This window comes from Rattus norvegicus, chromosome 7 (assembly GCF_036323735.1).
Source record: "Rattus norvegicus strain BN/NHsdMcwi chromosome 7, GRCr8, whole genome shotgun sequence".
Lineage (NCBI taxonomy): Eukaryota > Metazoa > Chordata > Mammalia > Rodentia > Muridae > Rattus > Rattus norvegicus.
In genome coordinates, this window is record NC_086025.1 from 53,807,458 (window position 1) to 53,821,742 (window position 14,285).

A 14,285-nucleotide genomic window follows, 5' to 3' on the forward strand; every position below is an offset into this window, starting at 1 on the left:
TTGGTGCAGTGACTGGCACACCCCACAGCTGGTGTCTCACCGGCTCAGCCTCTCTTGACTCACGCCAAAGCCCTCGGGGCTTTACCCAGGAGGCTCGTTTTCTTCTACGCCTTTTGTTCTAAATTTACTGTACCAAACTTTACCAAAAGAATTCCAGATTTGAAAATAATAAAAAGCAAAGGATTGAGAGTTCCATTGTTAGCCCAGAAGTGAGTCACCCCTGCAGAATTCCCTCTGTCTACTGATTAGACCGGATACTGACTGGGCGGTGTAGCAGGAAAGGCTGTAGCTGTGTGTGTGTGTGTATGTGTGTGCGCGTGTGCGTGTGTAGTGACAAAAGGTCACAAAGCTCTCCCCTGGATATTTCTGAGGCTTGGAGAGTTTTTGTCTTGGTTTTTTGTTTGTTTGTTTGTTTTGTTTTTGTGTTTGTTTGGGGGCGGGGGTCCAAAATACCATCTCACTTGCAAAGCATAGGCAAGGGAGTCCTATGTTTTCCCCTCTTCTACCTCGAGTCCACCCCTAGATGACACAGTTATGTGCTTTCCCACACAGGAAGGAGCTGACACTGATTTCTGGGTTGGGCAGACCCAGTGAGATGCGTGAGGGCATGTCTAGAAGGATAGCATATCAGAATCCTTTCTGGTCTGGTTAGCAGTCCTCCTACTCTATGAGCACAAGGAAAGCAGGCCGGGTAGCACCTTTACCATAAATGTGGCTACTTTGTTTCTACAGCATAGGTTACCACATAAACAGGATAAACAAATAATCTAGTACCAAACCCTGGCTTTCCAAGAGGAAATAGTCAGAACCTCACCAGGGCTTGGGAGTGAACCGTGGCATCCCAAGCAACCACGATGAACAATGGACCTGGTGTAGTGCTGAGTGAGTACCGACTCAAAGAACAAAGATGGGCAGCAGTTTGTACCGAAGCAACCACTGTGATAAGCGTTTGTGAATTCTCCATTAATCCTTGAAAAGCCTGAAACCTTCTCAGGTAACACGTTCACTTGCCAGATCAGGGCTTTGCTTTTCCAGATCCTCTGTGGGTGTGAGCAATGGAAAATTTCTGGCAGACAAAATCTTCCACAGGTCACCAAGTTGAAAAGCCACCAAAAGCAAAGTCATACTAGTGACAGGTGGAACTGGCAGGTTCTCTTGACCCCTGTCTCCTCTTCCTCCTCCTCCCTAATAACTGAGAACCAGGGACTCAGGGGCTTTGTGACTGTCCTGCGGCTAGACGGCCATATACTCCAACCATTTAATGCTCATAACGCGATGACATGTGTCATTCACATGACTTTATAAGTGAGAAAAGGCTGTGGAGGGAGGAGATGAGCGGCCCACCAAACTCAGAGCTCAAGTGTATGGCGATGCCCTCCTGTAATCTCAAGAGCTCAAGTGTATGATGATGCTCTCCTGTGATTTCAGCACTTGGGAGGATGACACAGGAAGATTACAGGAGTTCGAATCAAGCCTGGGCTCTGGCTCTGGCTCAAAATGACAACAATAAAAATTCATTGATTGGGTTGGGGATTTAGCTTAGTGGTAGAGCACTTGCCTAGCGAGTGCAAGGCCCTGGGTTCGGTCCCGAGCTCCGAAAAAAAGAAAAAAGAAAAAAAAATTCATTGATTGAGTCACGCAGCTAGTAGGTCTAAAACTTATCCCTGATATCTGCCAGGCTCTCAGCCTACTGCCTTCTTTTGTAGCAGCTGCCTCTCCTATAGCTCTGTCTCGTTGTGTAGAAGTGCATCTGGATCATTCCCATCCAGACTTGACCAGACTGGACCAACTTGTCCTTGGGCAAGCCTGTTCTTAGTCCTTGAGGCTGTCAGAGAATTAATTCACCCTGTTTGACCAAAGGATTCTATTCATGAAGTGGTATTCGCTGCACTTGGCCTTACCTGAAGCCTTTTAAATGCCACTTGCTCCTCCCAGCAGGGATAAGTACGTCCAGCTGGTGTGTGTTCAGTATTCTTGCATAGGAAAAGACTGATGTAATAAGATAAAAAGATGACGTAATAAGATAAGTCACCCAATAATTAATGGAGACAGGATTTCTCTTGACAACAGTGTGTGCCCAGTTTGCTCTTGCTTTCCCTTGGCCTCCTAACATACTTTGGTCCCCATGGGTAGTGAACTTGACCCGTGATGGTCCAGACCTTTTCAAACACACAACCACGGGCAGAGGGAAGAAGCTCTCACCGCTTTTCATTTACTTGTCTTTTCTTTTTGTCTTTTGAGATTGTCCTCTGTGTTGTGGCTGGCCTTGATCCTCCCCCTCTACCTACCTTGATTCTTTTTTTATTAATACCTACTTAATAGTAGACACAAATTATAGCTTACCTTATGGTACTTCGTAAACCCTGAGTTTGTAGCTAAAGAGAATTCTTCAGTTCTCTAATAGACTCAGTAAGCAACAGCTCCGTGTTCCTTCCTCCATTGGGAGCCAATGCAGCCTCATTTTCTAAGACTTGGAACCACTGTAGACACTGAAAATCTAACCTCTGGTTGACTCTAAGCTATGACCTCCTGGAGGTAAGAGATTCTCTAGTGCCTGCTCTTCAAAGGGCAGTCGGATGATGCCTTTGGGGTTTTGCTTGGTTTTGTTTGAGGATGGCTGTTTTCAAAGTAATACGAGGGGCCCTGCCCCTTGCCCTCTGGATCCAGTTTGCATTAGGAACTGGCTGTTTCAGTAAATCCACAGGGCCCTGTCTGACTGAATAGGTGCCTGGCACCGATTGTTGTTAAACTGGGCTTGTGTGCGGGGTATAATCATGAAACTCTCCTGAAGCTGTACACTGTACAGCTGCATTCCCTTCTTCCGCAAGCACAGTTTGTATACTGTACTGGCTTCCTGGGTTCGTTCTGTATTTTGTTTCACATTACCAGCTTACAGATGAAAAATGTATTTTCCCTAGACTAGAGTAAAACCTGAAGGGTAACCCTGGGTCTTAAGTTCTGACGAGGGTCAATGGAATCTCCTATATACCAATGTTTTCTGTGAAGAATCTATTCAATATTTCCCAAGATGATTGGGATGAGTTCTTAAACCTAAACCCACTTCTAAGGAATGCATCCTGGGAAACATTTCCTTTAGTCCATGGTTTATTTATTTTCACACAGTATAGAAATGCCATGGCCTGAATTATTTACTTGATAGATTGTGTATTTGACCTAGGACTAGTTAAATGCCTATTTGATATAGAAGTTGAGTGGTTTTCACTGTATCAAGTTTGAAATGTAACAACATGCCAGACCTTAAAAACCTACAACTTAGCCAGAAACAATTTTAAGATGAGATAAAACAATGCATGTCTTGTCAAATTACTCATTGTAAGGACGCCATCTTATTTTGGTCCTTTCTTTTTCTATATATATTTTTTTTAAATAAATGACATAGGTAAGATGTAAGACACGCTTGTGGAATGTCTAGAAGGTTAAGTCCTAAGAGTGAGATATGGAAGAATAATCTATTGAACGTTAGAAATAGTGATTCAGAAGTTATAAAAAAATAGTGATTTAGTACACAAGAACATTGTGTTCAGACGAAGAATTGGCGAATTGAAATTAACAGGAACAAATGTAAGTTCCTGTGTGTAATTTCAAATTTTCAATAGCTGGAATACAGGATGGAGGGGGGGGAAACTGCAATTTTCACATTCAAATGCAACCCTGCTGACTTTTAATTAACCGAACTGTTCCTAAGCTGCTCGCTGGGTATCAAGCCCCTGCAGGAAGGCGCTGTGACCTCACCTCCTGACGTACCTGCCGAGGTAACCTCGACGCTCTACATACCTAAGGGAGCAAATATGCTTTCTGGCAATCTTGTCCCCTTAGGGGACAGATACCGCACTATAGGAGGGTCCTATTTCATAAAATAGCACACAGAAGTAGGAGAGTCTTGGTGAGTGACGGGGAAACCAGGCTTCACGGAGATGCTGAGTAACCACAGGATGTTTAGTCTAGAGAAGAAAGATTATGAGGACTTTGATGGTTGTTTTCATCATTTCAAGAACTATTGTGTGACTACAAGGGGAATCTTGAGACGCACTGGGGCTATTCCAGTTGGCCAATAGGGTGAGAATGTTAGAGGGATTCGTTTTGATGTCTTCAGAAGCCTGCTCTAAAGGTGTCTCTGCCCAGGAGCATTCCAGAAGCTGCTGACAGCCCGGCCTATAGAGAAACAAGCTTTTGCCAGTAATTCCAGCGAATGATCCTTGAGGGCCCCTCAGATGCTTCTCCTTTTGTTCTTATTCTCCAAAAGAAATGGGAAATAGCGACACTTTCCCTGGGTCTTCCTGAAGCTTTCAGATCCACAAGAATGTTGCTGGAGGGCACCGTGTGGTCCCACCTTCCCCCACCTTCGATGGCCACTGCAGCAACCTTGACTTAGTTAACTGAATCTGTTAGAGTCAACAGAACTTGGCCACAGTGACTCTGTTCCCGCCATGGTCACACACTGGTGAGCCACTTCCAGTGAAATGGTTACTAAGACCTTAACTGTGATTCCTTTGGCCCATCCACTGGACATCCTAATGCCAAGCGCTGAACAGAACAGTCAAGGGGAGGTAAATGGTAAGAAGACGTTCACAGAGCAGTCAGTGCCCACAAGAGGCAGTGAACACAGAGGTTCCACTTACAGCACACAGCTTGACGTAGGAGTCTCCATTCTCTGAGGGAATGTCAAAGGAAGGGAGGTGCCTCTCCATGCCCTGCAGCTGCCCTAATATTTACCGTGGCTGCATCTCCCAAGCCTCGAAGTCTAGACTAGCATCTCCTGAACACCTGCTTTGTGTTTTTTTAGAAAGATACTTTCCCAGACGTCATCGCATAACTAGGAAAAGAGCGTGGTTCCTTAGTTGCCATTTCTGTTGTCGAGTTCTGACCAGTCAGTACTTGGAAAACAGAATGTATAGTTCTCCTTGGAAAGACTGTGGTAATATTTTTTTCGCAGAAGTTGCTACCTCAGGAAACCAAAGTTGCCTCTTTATTCCTTGCAGAATACAAGGATTTGGCACCATGTCAAACCTGCCTGAGGAATCACTGCCTAGCTCACAGGATGTTAGCCTTGCAGCTTTGGTAGTATGGCAGGCTGAGGAAGCCTATAGACAAGGCTGGTTTCGGTTATCTTTAACCAGAAGTCATGTGACAGTGGCAGCGACACGTCATGCTTTAAGTCGGAAGTGCTTCCAGGGTCTGAAAATTACTTTGAATAGTACCAACCACCATTAGGAAAAGAAAAAAAAACAGATAAAACAAAGGATGAAGCTAAAATAGGACTCTCTGTGAACAGTCACAGAGAGATTAGAAGAATTCAGATCCTTACTCTTATGATACTCTTACTCAGTGAGATGAAAGGCTGGTTAATGTTTACAGTAGTGTCTGACAGTTTTGTCAAGCAGAAGAACCACCACCCTGGGAGAAAATGTGATTAAAGTGTTGTATATATGAAGGTAGGATGGAGTGGTCAGTTTCCACACAAAGCAGCTGCCTTCCACTGATCTGTGTCACGGGGATGCTGGACAGCTGGTGATGGCAGTGTCTCCAACAAAGAAGAAAAGCAAGAGGCAATTCCCAGGTCCAGCCAGCTGAAGGACCTGCCCACTATTGTGCTTAGATGCCTAGCATGCCAAAGGCTGGTTGGTGCCCAAATAACCTTAAACCGCTTTACAGTAGACCTTCGACTTGTAGGAAGAGTGCTGGAACACAGCTCGGCTGTGCTTTGTTAGCCAGCCTACTTCCACCACGCTTATTCCCAAGTGGAGAATGCATTTTAGCAGGACAGATGAGGCTCCAGTGAAATGCTACTACTCCTCCAGCTGCTCCGGGTAGACCAAATGCTCTTAACTAGAGCATAGCCATCACCTCGCTTTAGCAGAAGAGGGAACAAAACCAAGTGCTTTTAAGGAACCTGTGTGAATCCCACAGTTTAAAATGAGCACAAGGAGTATTTGAGCTGGATGGTCTGACCCACTCCAGAGTCCACGTATTCATCCGTAAGGTTCGACCCCTGCTCTGCTAACAGTACATAGGTAAAGGCGCTTCCAGGAGGCAGGAGGATCAAGGTTGGAGGTCACTCTCTGCCACAGAGTGAGTTCAATACTGGCCTGAACTACATGGGACCCTTTCTCAAAACACTAAAATAAATAATCAGGTGCCTAGAGTACCTGGTATTATATTAAGCCATATGCATGTATACATATGTGTGTGTGTGTGTGTGTGTGTGTATGACTGTGTATACATGCATATACACGCATGTGTGCGCGCGTGTGTGTCTGTGTGTGTGTATGGAGAGAGTGAGAGAGTCATGTGTTGCTAATTACAGAGAGATGTTCTGGAAAATGTATCATTAGACAACTTTGTTGTTGTATGAACATTATATAATATACATGTAAAAACCTGGATAGCATGACCTACCACACAACTAGATGATGTGCTACGTACATGGTACTGCATTTCCTGCTTCCTCCAAAGCCACCAGGAACCAACAGAAGCACAAGAGAAGATGGCACCGTCAAGCGGTGCAATGGTCGTGAGATGCATGCAGTGGCTGCTGGCCTAACAGGGCGTTCAGTTTCCCAGTCACCTTTCCCTTAACACTGAAGTAAAGTGCGTGTTAAGTATCTAAGAAGCATAGTGAATACCATGGCCATCGACAAAGTTAGCATGGCCCGTCCTTAGGAAATGTACAGTGAGTAGAGTGTCAGCAGGTAGGCCTGTCCACACCAGCCTCGTCACTGTCACTAACCTATGCTAGTGTGACACAGCACTGGTGCATACATGTGGCCGCCTTGATGTGTTAACCTTGACGTGTTAACCAGCCAGGATGGTAAAAAGAGTTTCAGAATAACAATCGTTAGATCAGCTCTTCTGCCTGTTCGGCGTGAGACTCCCGTTCCGGCCTCATGTTTAGGTTACAGTATTATAAGGTCTCAGCAAAACTGAGTGACTTTGTCATCTCTTCTGTGTAGGGGTGGAATGGTCCAAACCAGTGAGCAGTATGAATTTGTGCACCACGCTCTGTGCCTGTTCGAGAGCAGACTTTCGCCAGAAACGGTCCAGTGACTCTGAAGATCTACCAGAGCGTCAATCTATCACGGGTGATTCGTCAAGTTACCTACTGAGGGCTCCGAGAAGGAGCTCCCCACGATGGATGAGGAGGCTCTAAAGCCAGCCTGAGGCGTGGATTGTGGAAGCTATGGTAACTTGAAAGATTGCCACCTTTGTGTATAGGACTGTGTTCTAGGCATCCCCCTAGTTACTCCGAAGGACCTGTGCTGATGGAGGTGTGACAGTCCTCATGCAGCCTGAGGAGGATTCTGTTTTGTCTGTGTCGACTCTCACACAGAACCTGTATGTGTAATATTCAGAGTCTGTGCTTATGGTGACTGGAGGAGCTGCGGAAGATATCGTTATCCTGTGTTAGATGCTTTAATGTTCACAAAGCCTGTCTTGTGACTGGACTGTCAGCTGTTCAACTGTTCCTGTATTAAGTGCTATTACCTATCTCAGTTACCAGAGTCTTGCTGCTAAAGTTGCAAGTGACCGACAATGGATTTTTAACCATGACGTTTTTTGTTTTTGAAAAAAAAAAATCAAAGGCAGTAACTATTTTATATGGAGATGTGTCTTGATTATCTCTAATAAGTGTGTATTTATAGTATCTCCTATGGATCAATTACAGAGCACAATGATTGTCACTGGATATATATGTATATGTACATTACAGGTATATGTACGCATATATATTCTATTATTAAGCATAGAGGTAGCTCCTGTTTTACAACTCTAACTACTATATTTCTACATTGTGACTTGTTTTACTTTAAAAGGGGATAAACAAATTTATAGTAACTATAAAGTATCAATAATTTTAAATACTCATCTCTCTTTTACTAAGAAGGGATTTTTGAATATAGTGTCTACTTGGTTTCTCTCTCCCAGTAAGAAGCAGGTGCCTTTGGGGATGCTCCAACCTGTTTCATCCCCAAAAGTTTTTCTGAGGACACCGTCATGCACGCATGACCTTAAATTTCTAAAAGGTTTTCTTCCTCAAGAGACCAATGAAGGCAAGATAACCGCACTCAGCAAACATGAGATGTTCTGCTCAGATGTGAATTTTCAATGCAGCAAAGTTGACTTTCGTACTCCCAATAAATGACTCTTAACAGCAAATATTGAGTGAAGCCTATTCTTTTCTTACCCCCCGTTTGAGAAAAGGCCACAGTGCATGTGGATAAGCTGAAGTAGGTAATACGATGGCTTTAATTTTAGTCTTCTCCTGGGGGGGAGATGACTCTCTCCAATTGCAATCTTGTAATCACTTGAGAGATAATCATCTTGAGTGCCGTCATTACGTGGTTTTCCTTATAGACGCCAGCATCTCATTATACAAACAGTACGTGTTTATGTCTTTATATCCCTTGTCACGGAGCCCATAAATTGCATGGCTTACGTAGATTGGGCAGAATCCTATCACCTGAAAAGAAGCCATGATGCAGGAAGACGCAATTATCTAACATTACGATTCCCTCTCTCCATCTTGAGGTTAAGACATAATCATGTGCCAAAGCGGGTGGCAGGGGAAGACTTTGTGGGCTTTATTCTGGCTCCTGGAGGCTGGCTCTCCATTTTAAAGAGATGATCATTATCCCTCCTTTCTAAGGAAACAGACAAAAGGACACTGGTGTAAAACTTCCCCCAAACAATTCAATTGGAGGAAGTGTGTCACTGACTTTTCCCCTCTCCGTGAAGCACATTTCCTTCCTACTCTTTGCCTCTCTTATCTGGGAGAATTTTTTTCCCCAAAGCGAAGCATGAACCGTCGTTAAGTGGAAAATGGAGGCTGAATTTTACATGACGATACTGACCTGCTTGATCCTCGGGAGCTTGGGTGAGTGGGTCTGCCTCAGTTTCCTGAGTCATCTCTCTCAAAGTTAGCCCAGGAGGCTGCTAGCCTTTGGGGAGGTGTCTGAAGTAAGTCAGAACAGGACCCAGGTCTCCATGGCAAGAGAGCCAAAGCTGGTGAGATGGGGGTTGGGGGGATTAAAGGAGACAGCTCTGGCCACACTTCTGAGATTTCTCTCTAGAAGAAAATAAGCCTTTGCCGAGTGCCTGGGACACTCCTGAAAGGTTGGGTGTCGCAGTGAGGAGCTCTGAGCAGACATCTTTTATTATTTACACGTAACAGTCTGTATAAGCACTCTGTTTCTTCTAATCAAGTTAGAGTTTTACTTTCTTTCACTTTAAGGAAAATACATACATAAGGAGTGCAACTAAAGGAACAAGGAAATGTGTTCTAGTTGTCATTTGGAAGGATTGAATATTTCCAAGGGACCTAGGTTGCTTAGGTTAAAAACTAATTGGAAATGATCTCTGAGCCTGGATATTTTACTCTTTTACTGTGAATGTTTAAAAAACTGGGCATTTAGTCTTTAAGGAGTTCTGATACTTTTTTTTAATGTGTTGCTATTCAGTGGAAAACTAAAGACATTGTTATAAAACCAGTGCTGCTCTGCGGGGCGGTGGGAGCTTAGCCTCTGGTAATCGGTACTTTCGTTGTTTGCTACCAGCCACAAGTTAGGCTAGGAAAGATGGGACACCCCCTTGTGTTTTATCTTTTAATAAATGTGCCCAATCTTTAAAAGTGTTTATTCAAACTATGCAGCTCGTAAACAAATATTTACTTCCTCTGTGAGCTGTGGATGAGGGGAGGTCTATCTCTCTTCTACATAGTGGAACAGGGCTATGACAGGAAGAGACCTAAAGGACTCAAGGGGACCAAGCTGTGCATTGAATTGACCTTGATAAGGCATACGCCACTCTATATTTGTCTTTCCTCATCCAATGGAAAGCCATAATCTTTGGATGATTTCGTTTCTTTTCCAAGATTCCTTTCATTTTTCCAATAGGGGATATGTTCCTACTAGATTGTTCAAAAGTTTCACAGAGGAGTGCTATGTGTGATAATCTTGACATTTTCCATTGTCAGCCTGAAAATATTCTATTGTTTCTGGCTTTGCTTGTTTGGTTGGTGGGTTGATTGGTTTGGTGGGTTTGGGAAGGGGTTTTTGGTTGTCTGGTTGCTTGCTTGATGGGTTGAGCTTGGGGGATGCTTTGGGTTGATTTGGTTGGGGGTGGGGGGATTTGCTTATCTGTCTTTGCCTTAGGATTTTAAGTCATGTGAGCTAAATCTGAGACTATTCACTTGCAGTGCTAGAAAGGTCAAAATACAAGTAAGCCTGGTGTTATTAATTTGGCTCAGATGTGGGCAGGTGGTTTTGCTATTTCATGGCCCTACAAGGTACTTCATAAGTCTTTCATCTTCCAGAGGGCTTCCAGATAGTCCACGTGCGCAAACAGCAGTGCCTCTCCATAAATCAGAAGGTGATTATGAGCTCATGCAATGGCACCAGCCACAACCAACAGTGGCTGTCAACTGAGAATGGGAAGTTCCTTCACGTTAAATCTGGATTGTGCCTGAGCATCTCCAACTCCTCAGGGGGCCCTTTCCGACCAGCGGTTGCCACTCCCTGTGCCCAGGCACCCCGATGGACCTGCCATGCTCAGGGAGGGTTCCTTGAGGTGGATAACACCTCGCTCTTCCTCAAGAAACAAAACCGTAAGGTAGTGGTCAGGAAGATCAGTAAATACCTCGATAGCTGGATGAAATTAGAACTCAACAAGGAGGGGAGACTGGTCAATGAAAGCCTCTGTCTGAAGCAAGGTGAGTGGGTCCTTTCAAAATCAGTTCTGGAAGTCAGACTGCTAACTGTCCTGTCTTCTCAAAGCCCAGGGAGAGCCATGAGCTCCAGTCTATTTCCTTTGGGAGATACACGCGTTTACTAACAGAAACACGTTAAGTGGTACCTGACCATGGAAAATGGCATCATCCTCATTAAAGTCAGCAATTTCTCTGCCTTTGTCATTTACCTTCCTTTCTTTGCCTATACTTGCTCAAATTTCAAAATGTGTGTATGTGTATGTGTGTGTATGTATGTGTGTATGTATATATGTGTGTATATTTGTGTGTTTGTGTATATATATTCTGTATGTGTATGTGTGGATGTGAGGGAGTTTACATATATACATACAGTCTCGTGTGAGTGTCACTTCTTACCTGTATAAAGGTCAGAAGGTCAGAGGACAACCTGTGTCTGAGTCCTTGACTTCTACCTTATTTAAGAAAATATCTCGTTTTCACCCCTGCACACACCGCACCAGGCAGCCTCTACGCCTTTATGAATCCTCCTGTCTCTGTCTTTCATCTTGCAGTAGGAGAGCTAGGATTACAGACTTGTGCTATTGAAGGTGTTCCTCTCCAAGATCCCTGGAGATCTGAAGTCGGTTTTCATATCTACAGAGTCATCTCCTCAGTTCCAAAATACTGTTTCTTGAGTCTATCTTTTGTCCTAGACACTGTGATCAGACACTTCTAAGTACTGGAATATACATCCAAGACCCAGCACGAACATGCAATGACTAAAGTTAGTGGTCAAGAAGTTAGATTCTGTGGGTCTAGAAACTTCTATCCTCCGGTGAGGAGGAGTCTGAGAGCACAGAAGGAGCTTCACAGTGAAAACTGGTGCTGTGGCATCCTTTTGAAACTCAGATCAATGTTCACATCACTTGGAAAGAACTTTTTTTTTTTGAAATAGTAAAAAGTCAATGTGTAGTCAGACTTTCTAATTATTAATATTGATGTCTCTAGATGATATATACACATAAATATGTATATGCACATGCACAAATTCCTAGTTGAGTGCATAATTGGTCCTAAGCAGGAATGTCTATGGAGTGCACGCACAGCTCCACCTTCTCTTGAAGTTAACTACTTTTATAGTGTATCTGCTCCTCCGTTAGAGGCTGGCTCAGGATGGAAGATAAAAGTCAGAGGCCCATGAAAGGAAAAGTCCCAAGGCCTTACAAACCACTGGGAGAATCACTTAGAGATGACTCTCCACAGTGCAGAGACTGAAGTCCATCATGATGCAATGTCATTCCAAACCCAAGTTAACTCCTGGTCTAATGTGCAACTCTTAATAGAGTGCTTGCCAGTACCGCCCAGTGCTGACCCAGAGATTCCCAGTCCTTCCCAGTGCTCCCCAATCCTTCCCAGTGCTGAGCCATTGGCTTTCTTCTAGCTGGTTGCATACCAGTGCCATGGGGAAACGTCAGAACTCACTGAAAACACAGATTCCCAAGATTCCCTCACACCTCTCCCCCTTCACAGCAACCTCTGAGTCAGGACCTGTGCTCCTGCACTAACCATAATGTGCTCCATGGCCCTTTTGGGGGGTTAGCATCCACTGTACCTTAATTTTTTTAACTTACCTACCTCTGAGACTGATCTGAAGTTTTCTGCCTTGCTAGTCTGTAAATAGGGTTCTGTCCCTCACCCATCTGCTCAGTAAGGCCTTGATTAGATACTGGCTGAAGGTGTTTGAAGGTTTCTGTGCAATAGGCATCAAGGTTGATGGTCTCAATTTTTGTATCAATGCTATATATGCCAAGAGGATAAAATGTTGTTGTCTATTAGAAAATTCAACTTTATCAGAAGATACGCAGCACATAGAGCCAATCTGTACAGTTCCTTCCGTGTGGCTGGTTTGTTCCAGTCTGTCCTGAATGACACAAAACCATGGCGAACAATAGTTGTGCTGTCACCCATGGGAAATAAGGTCCATCTCTAACTTCAAGTCACACAAGGCATGCATTCACCTCAACCCTGTGTGCAAGGCCTTGGTGTTTTGAGATTAAGTCGTACTGTGCAGCCCAGACTGGTCTGAAGCTCACTAACTGCAGATCTTCCTACAGAGGATTCTTTCTCCCCAAGCACATGATTACAGGTGTGTGCTACCACACCCAGCCTGAACCAGTTTACAGATAGTTATTTTTTTTCAAATCACTATTTTAAAGCCATTCTTTTAAAAACAGGGCTATGACACTATCTTTCTGAGTCATCAAGAAGGCAACACGAGCACAGTCTCCAAACTCCTCACCTGTCTGCTTAAAATTCTAAAAAGCAGGGCTCACAGTGCGGCCCACAGTACTGTGCAGAACTGGTTGCTATCAGGCTGCCGGGAACTCTTTGAGTCCATTAATATTTCTTTCCCATTCCACATTAATTGCTCCTATCTTTTTTTCTTTTTTAGCACTTTACTATGTTGTGTGTTTGGTATGAATTTTCATTTGTTGCTTTTACTTTCTTTCCAATTGTGTGTCTTTTATTTCACTGACTCATTTTCTGAAATGTTAAACATCTTTATTCTTTCTTACTAAACTACTGTGTAATCCCTATCCTTTTCTCCTTCACCTTTTTGAAGCCCAATCCTGTCTGGAGTATGAATGTGTGTACAGCACCTCCCCCCATCTTTATTGTTAGCTCTTTTGCACAATTTACTCACTCTTAATAGACACATTCATTATATTTCATTATCTTTGACAATTCTCTCCAAAGTAGAAGGACTAATACAACTAAAAGTTCTTAGGACAAAATGCCTCTAATACAAGTTACTCTTTTCAACATGTCATTCAACATTCAACATGAATATTATTTGTATCAGATCAAGACAAGGAGCTAATTTGTTTACTGTCCTTATTGTTGTTCAAAAAATATTACCTCAGTTAGTGATTATTTCTGAATCTAGTTACTTTGTTGCCCTTTGGGAAGGTTTTCAAAGAATGGTCTTGACCTGGAGCAGTCAACACACAAAATATCATCTTACAGGTGAACTTGCCCTAACAAAGAACTATTAACAGTCTCAGGGCAAAAATGTTTTAGCTGGAACACAGGGTGCCCCACTACTCTTAATTGTGTTCTAAGAAGAATTTGACTGTAACGTGAGAACAATGCAGTAGCAATGGCACAATAAAATGTTAAAAATAGCTTTAACATATTGTTCCATTGTATAAGAACTTTTCCTTGCCACAGGCATAACATCTCCCTCCTACACCAATTGGGAAATGGCTACAGACTTCTATAGAATATTAGAAGATATTATAGACACCCAAACACCTAAAGGTCAACTATTTTTAGCACACTTCAAATGTCTATTCCAAAAAAGAGGTTAGTAATAGAAAAACGATCTTACTTTGAGAGCCTTGTATATTTATAACAAGGATTTTCTTTCTTCCTATCTATTTAATAAACCTCCAGTACCCGCATAAGAAATTATCACACTTGATGGTTTTCATCCCAGAACTTGGAAAGTAAAAGAAAGGGAGGGAGGAGGGACAGAGACAGAGACAGTGAGAGACAGAGACAGTGAGAGACAGAGACAGAC

At 43.4% G+C, this 14,285-nt stretch overlaps 2 protein-coding genes across 4 annotated transcripts in view; both read left to right on the forward strand.

Annotated features, from left to right (window-relative positions):
* Positions 1-8,175, forward strand: part of Ptprr (protein tyrosine phosphatase, receptor type, R) — a 267,022-nt gene extending 258,847 nt beyond the window's left edge. For all 3 annotated transcript variants that reach the window (XM_063264355.1, NM_053594.2, NM_001113390.1), the window contains one exon: positions 6,972-8,175. In XM_063264355.1, the coding sequence (XP_063120425.1) occupies positions 6,972-7,065 (94 nt within the window). In that variant the 3' untranslated portion in view covers positions 7,066-8,175. The remainder of the gene's footprint in view (positions 1-6,971) is intronic.
* Positions 8,176-8,739: 564 nt separating this feature from the next.
* Ptprb (protein tyrosine phosphatase, receptor type, B) overlaps positions 8,740-14,285 on the forward strand; it is a 104,564-nt gene continuing 99,018 nt past the window's right edge. Inside the window, exons 1-2 of the mRNA XM_063263482.1 lie at positions 8,740-8,893; positions 10,331-10,726. Of these exons, the coding sequence (XP_063119552.1) occupies positions 8,839-8,893; positions 10,331-10,726 (451 nt within the window). The 5' untranslated portion in view covers positions 8,740-8,838. The remainder of the gene's footprint in view (positions 8,894-10,330; positions 10,727-14,285) is intronic.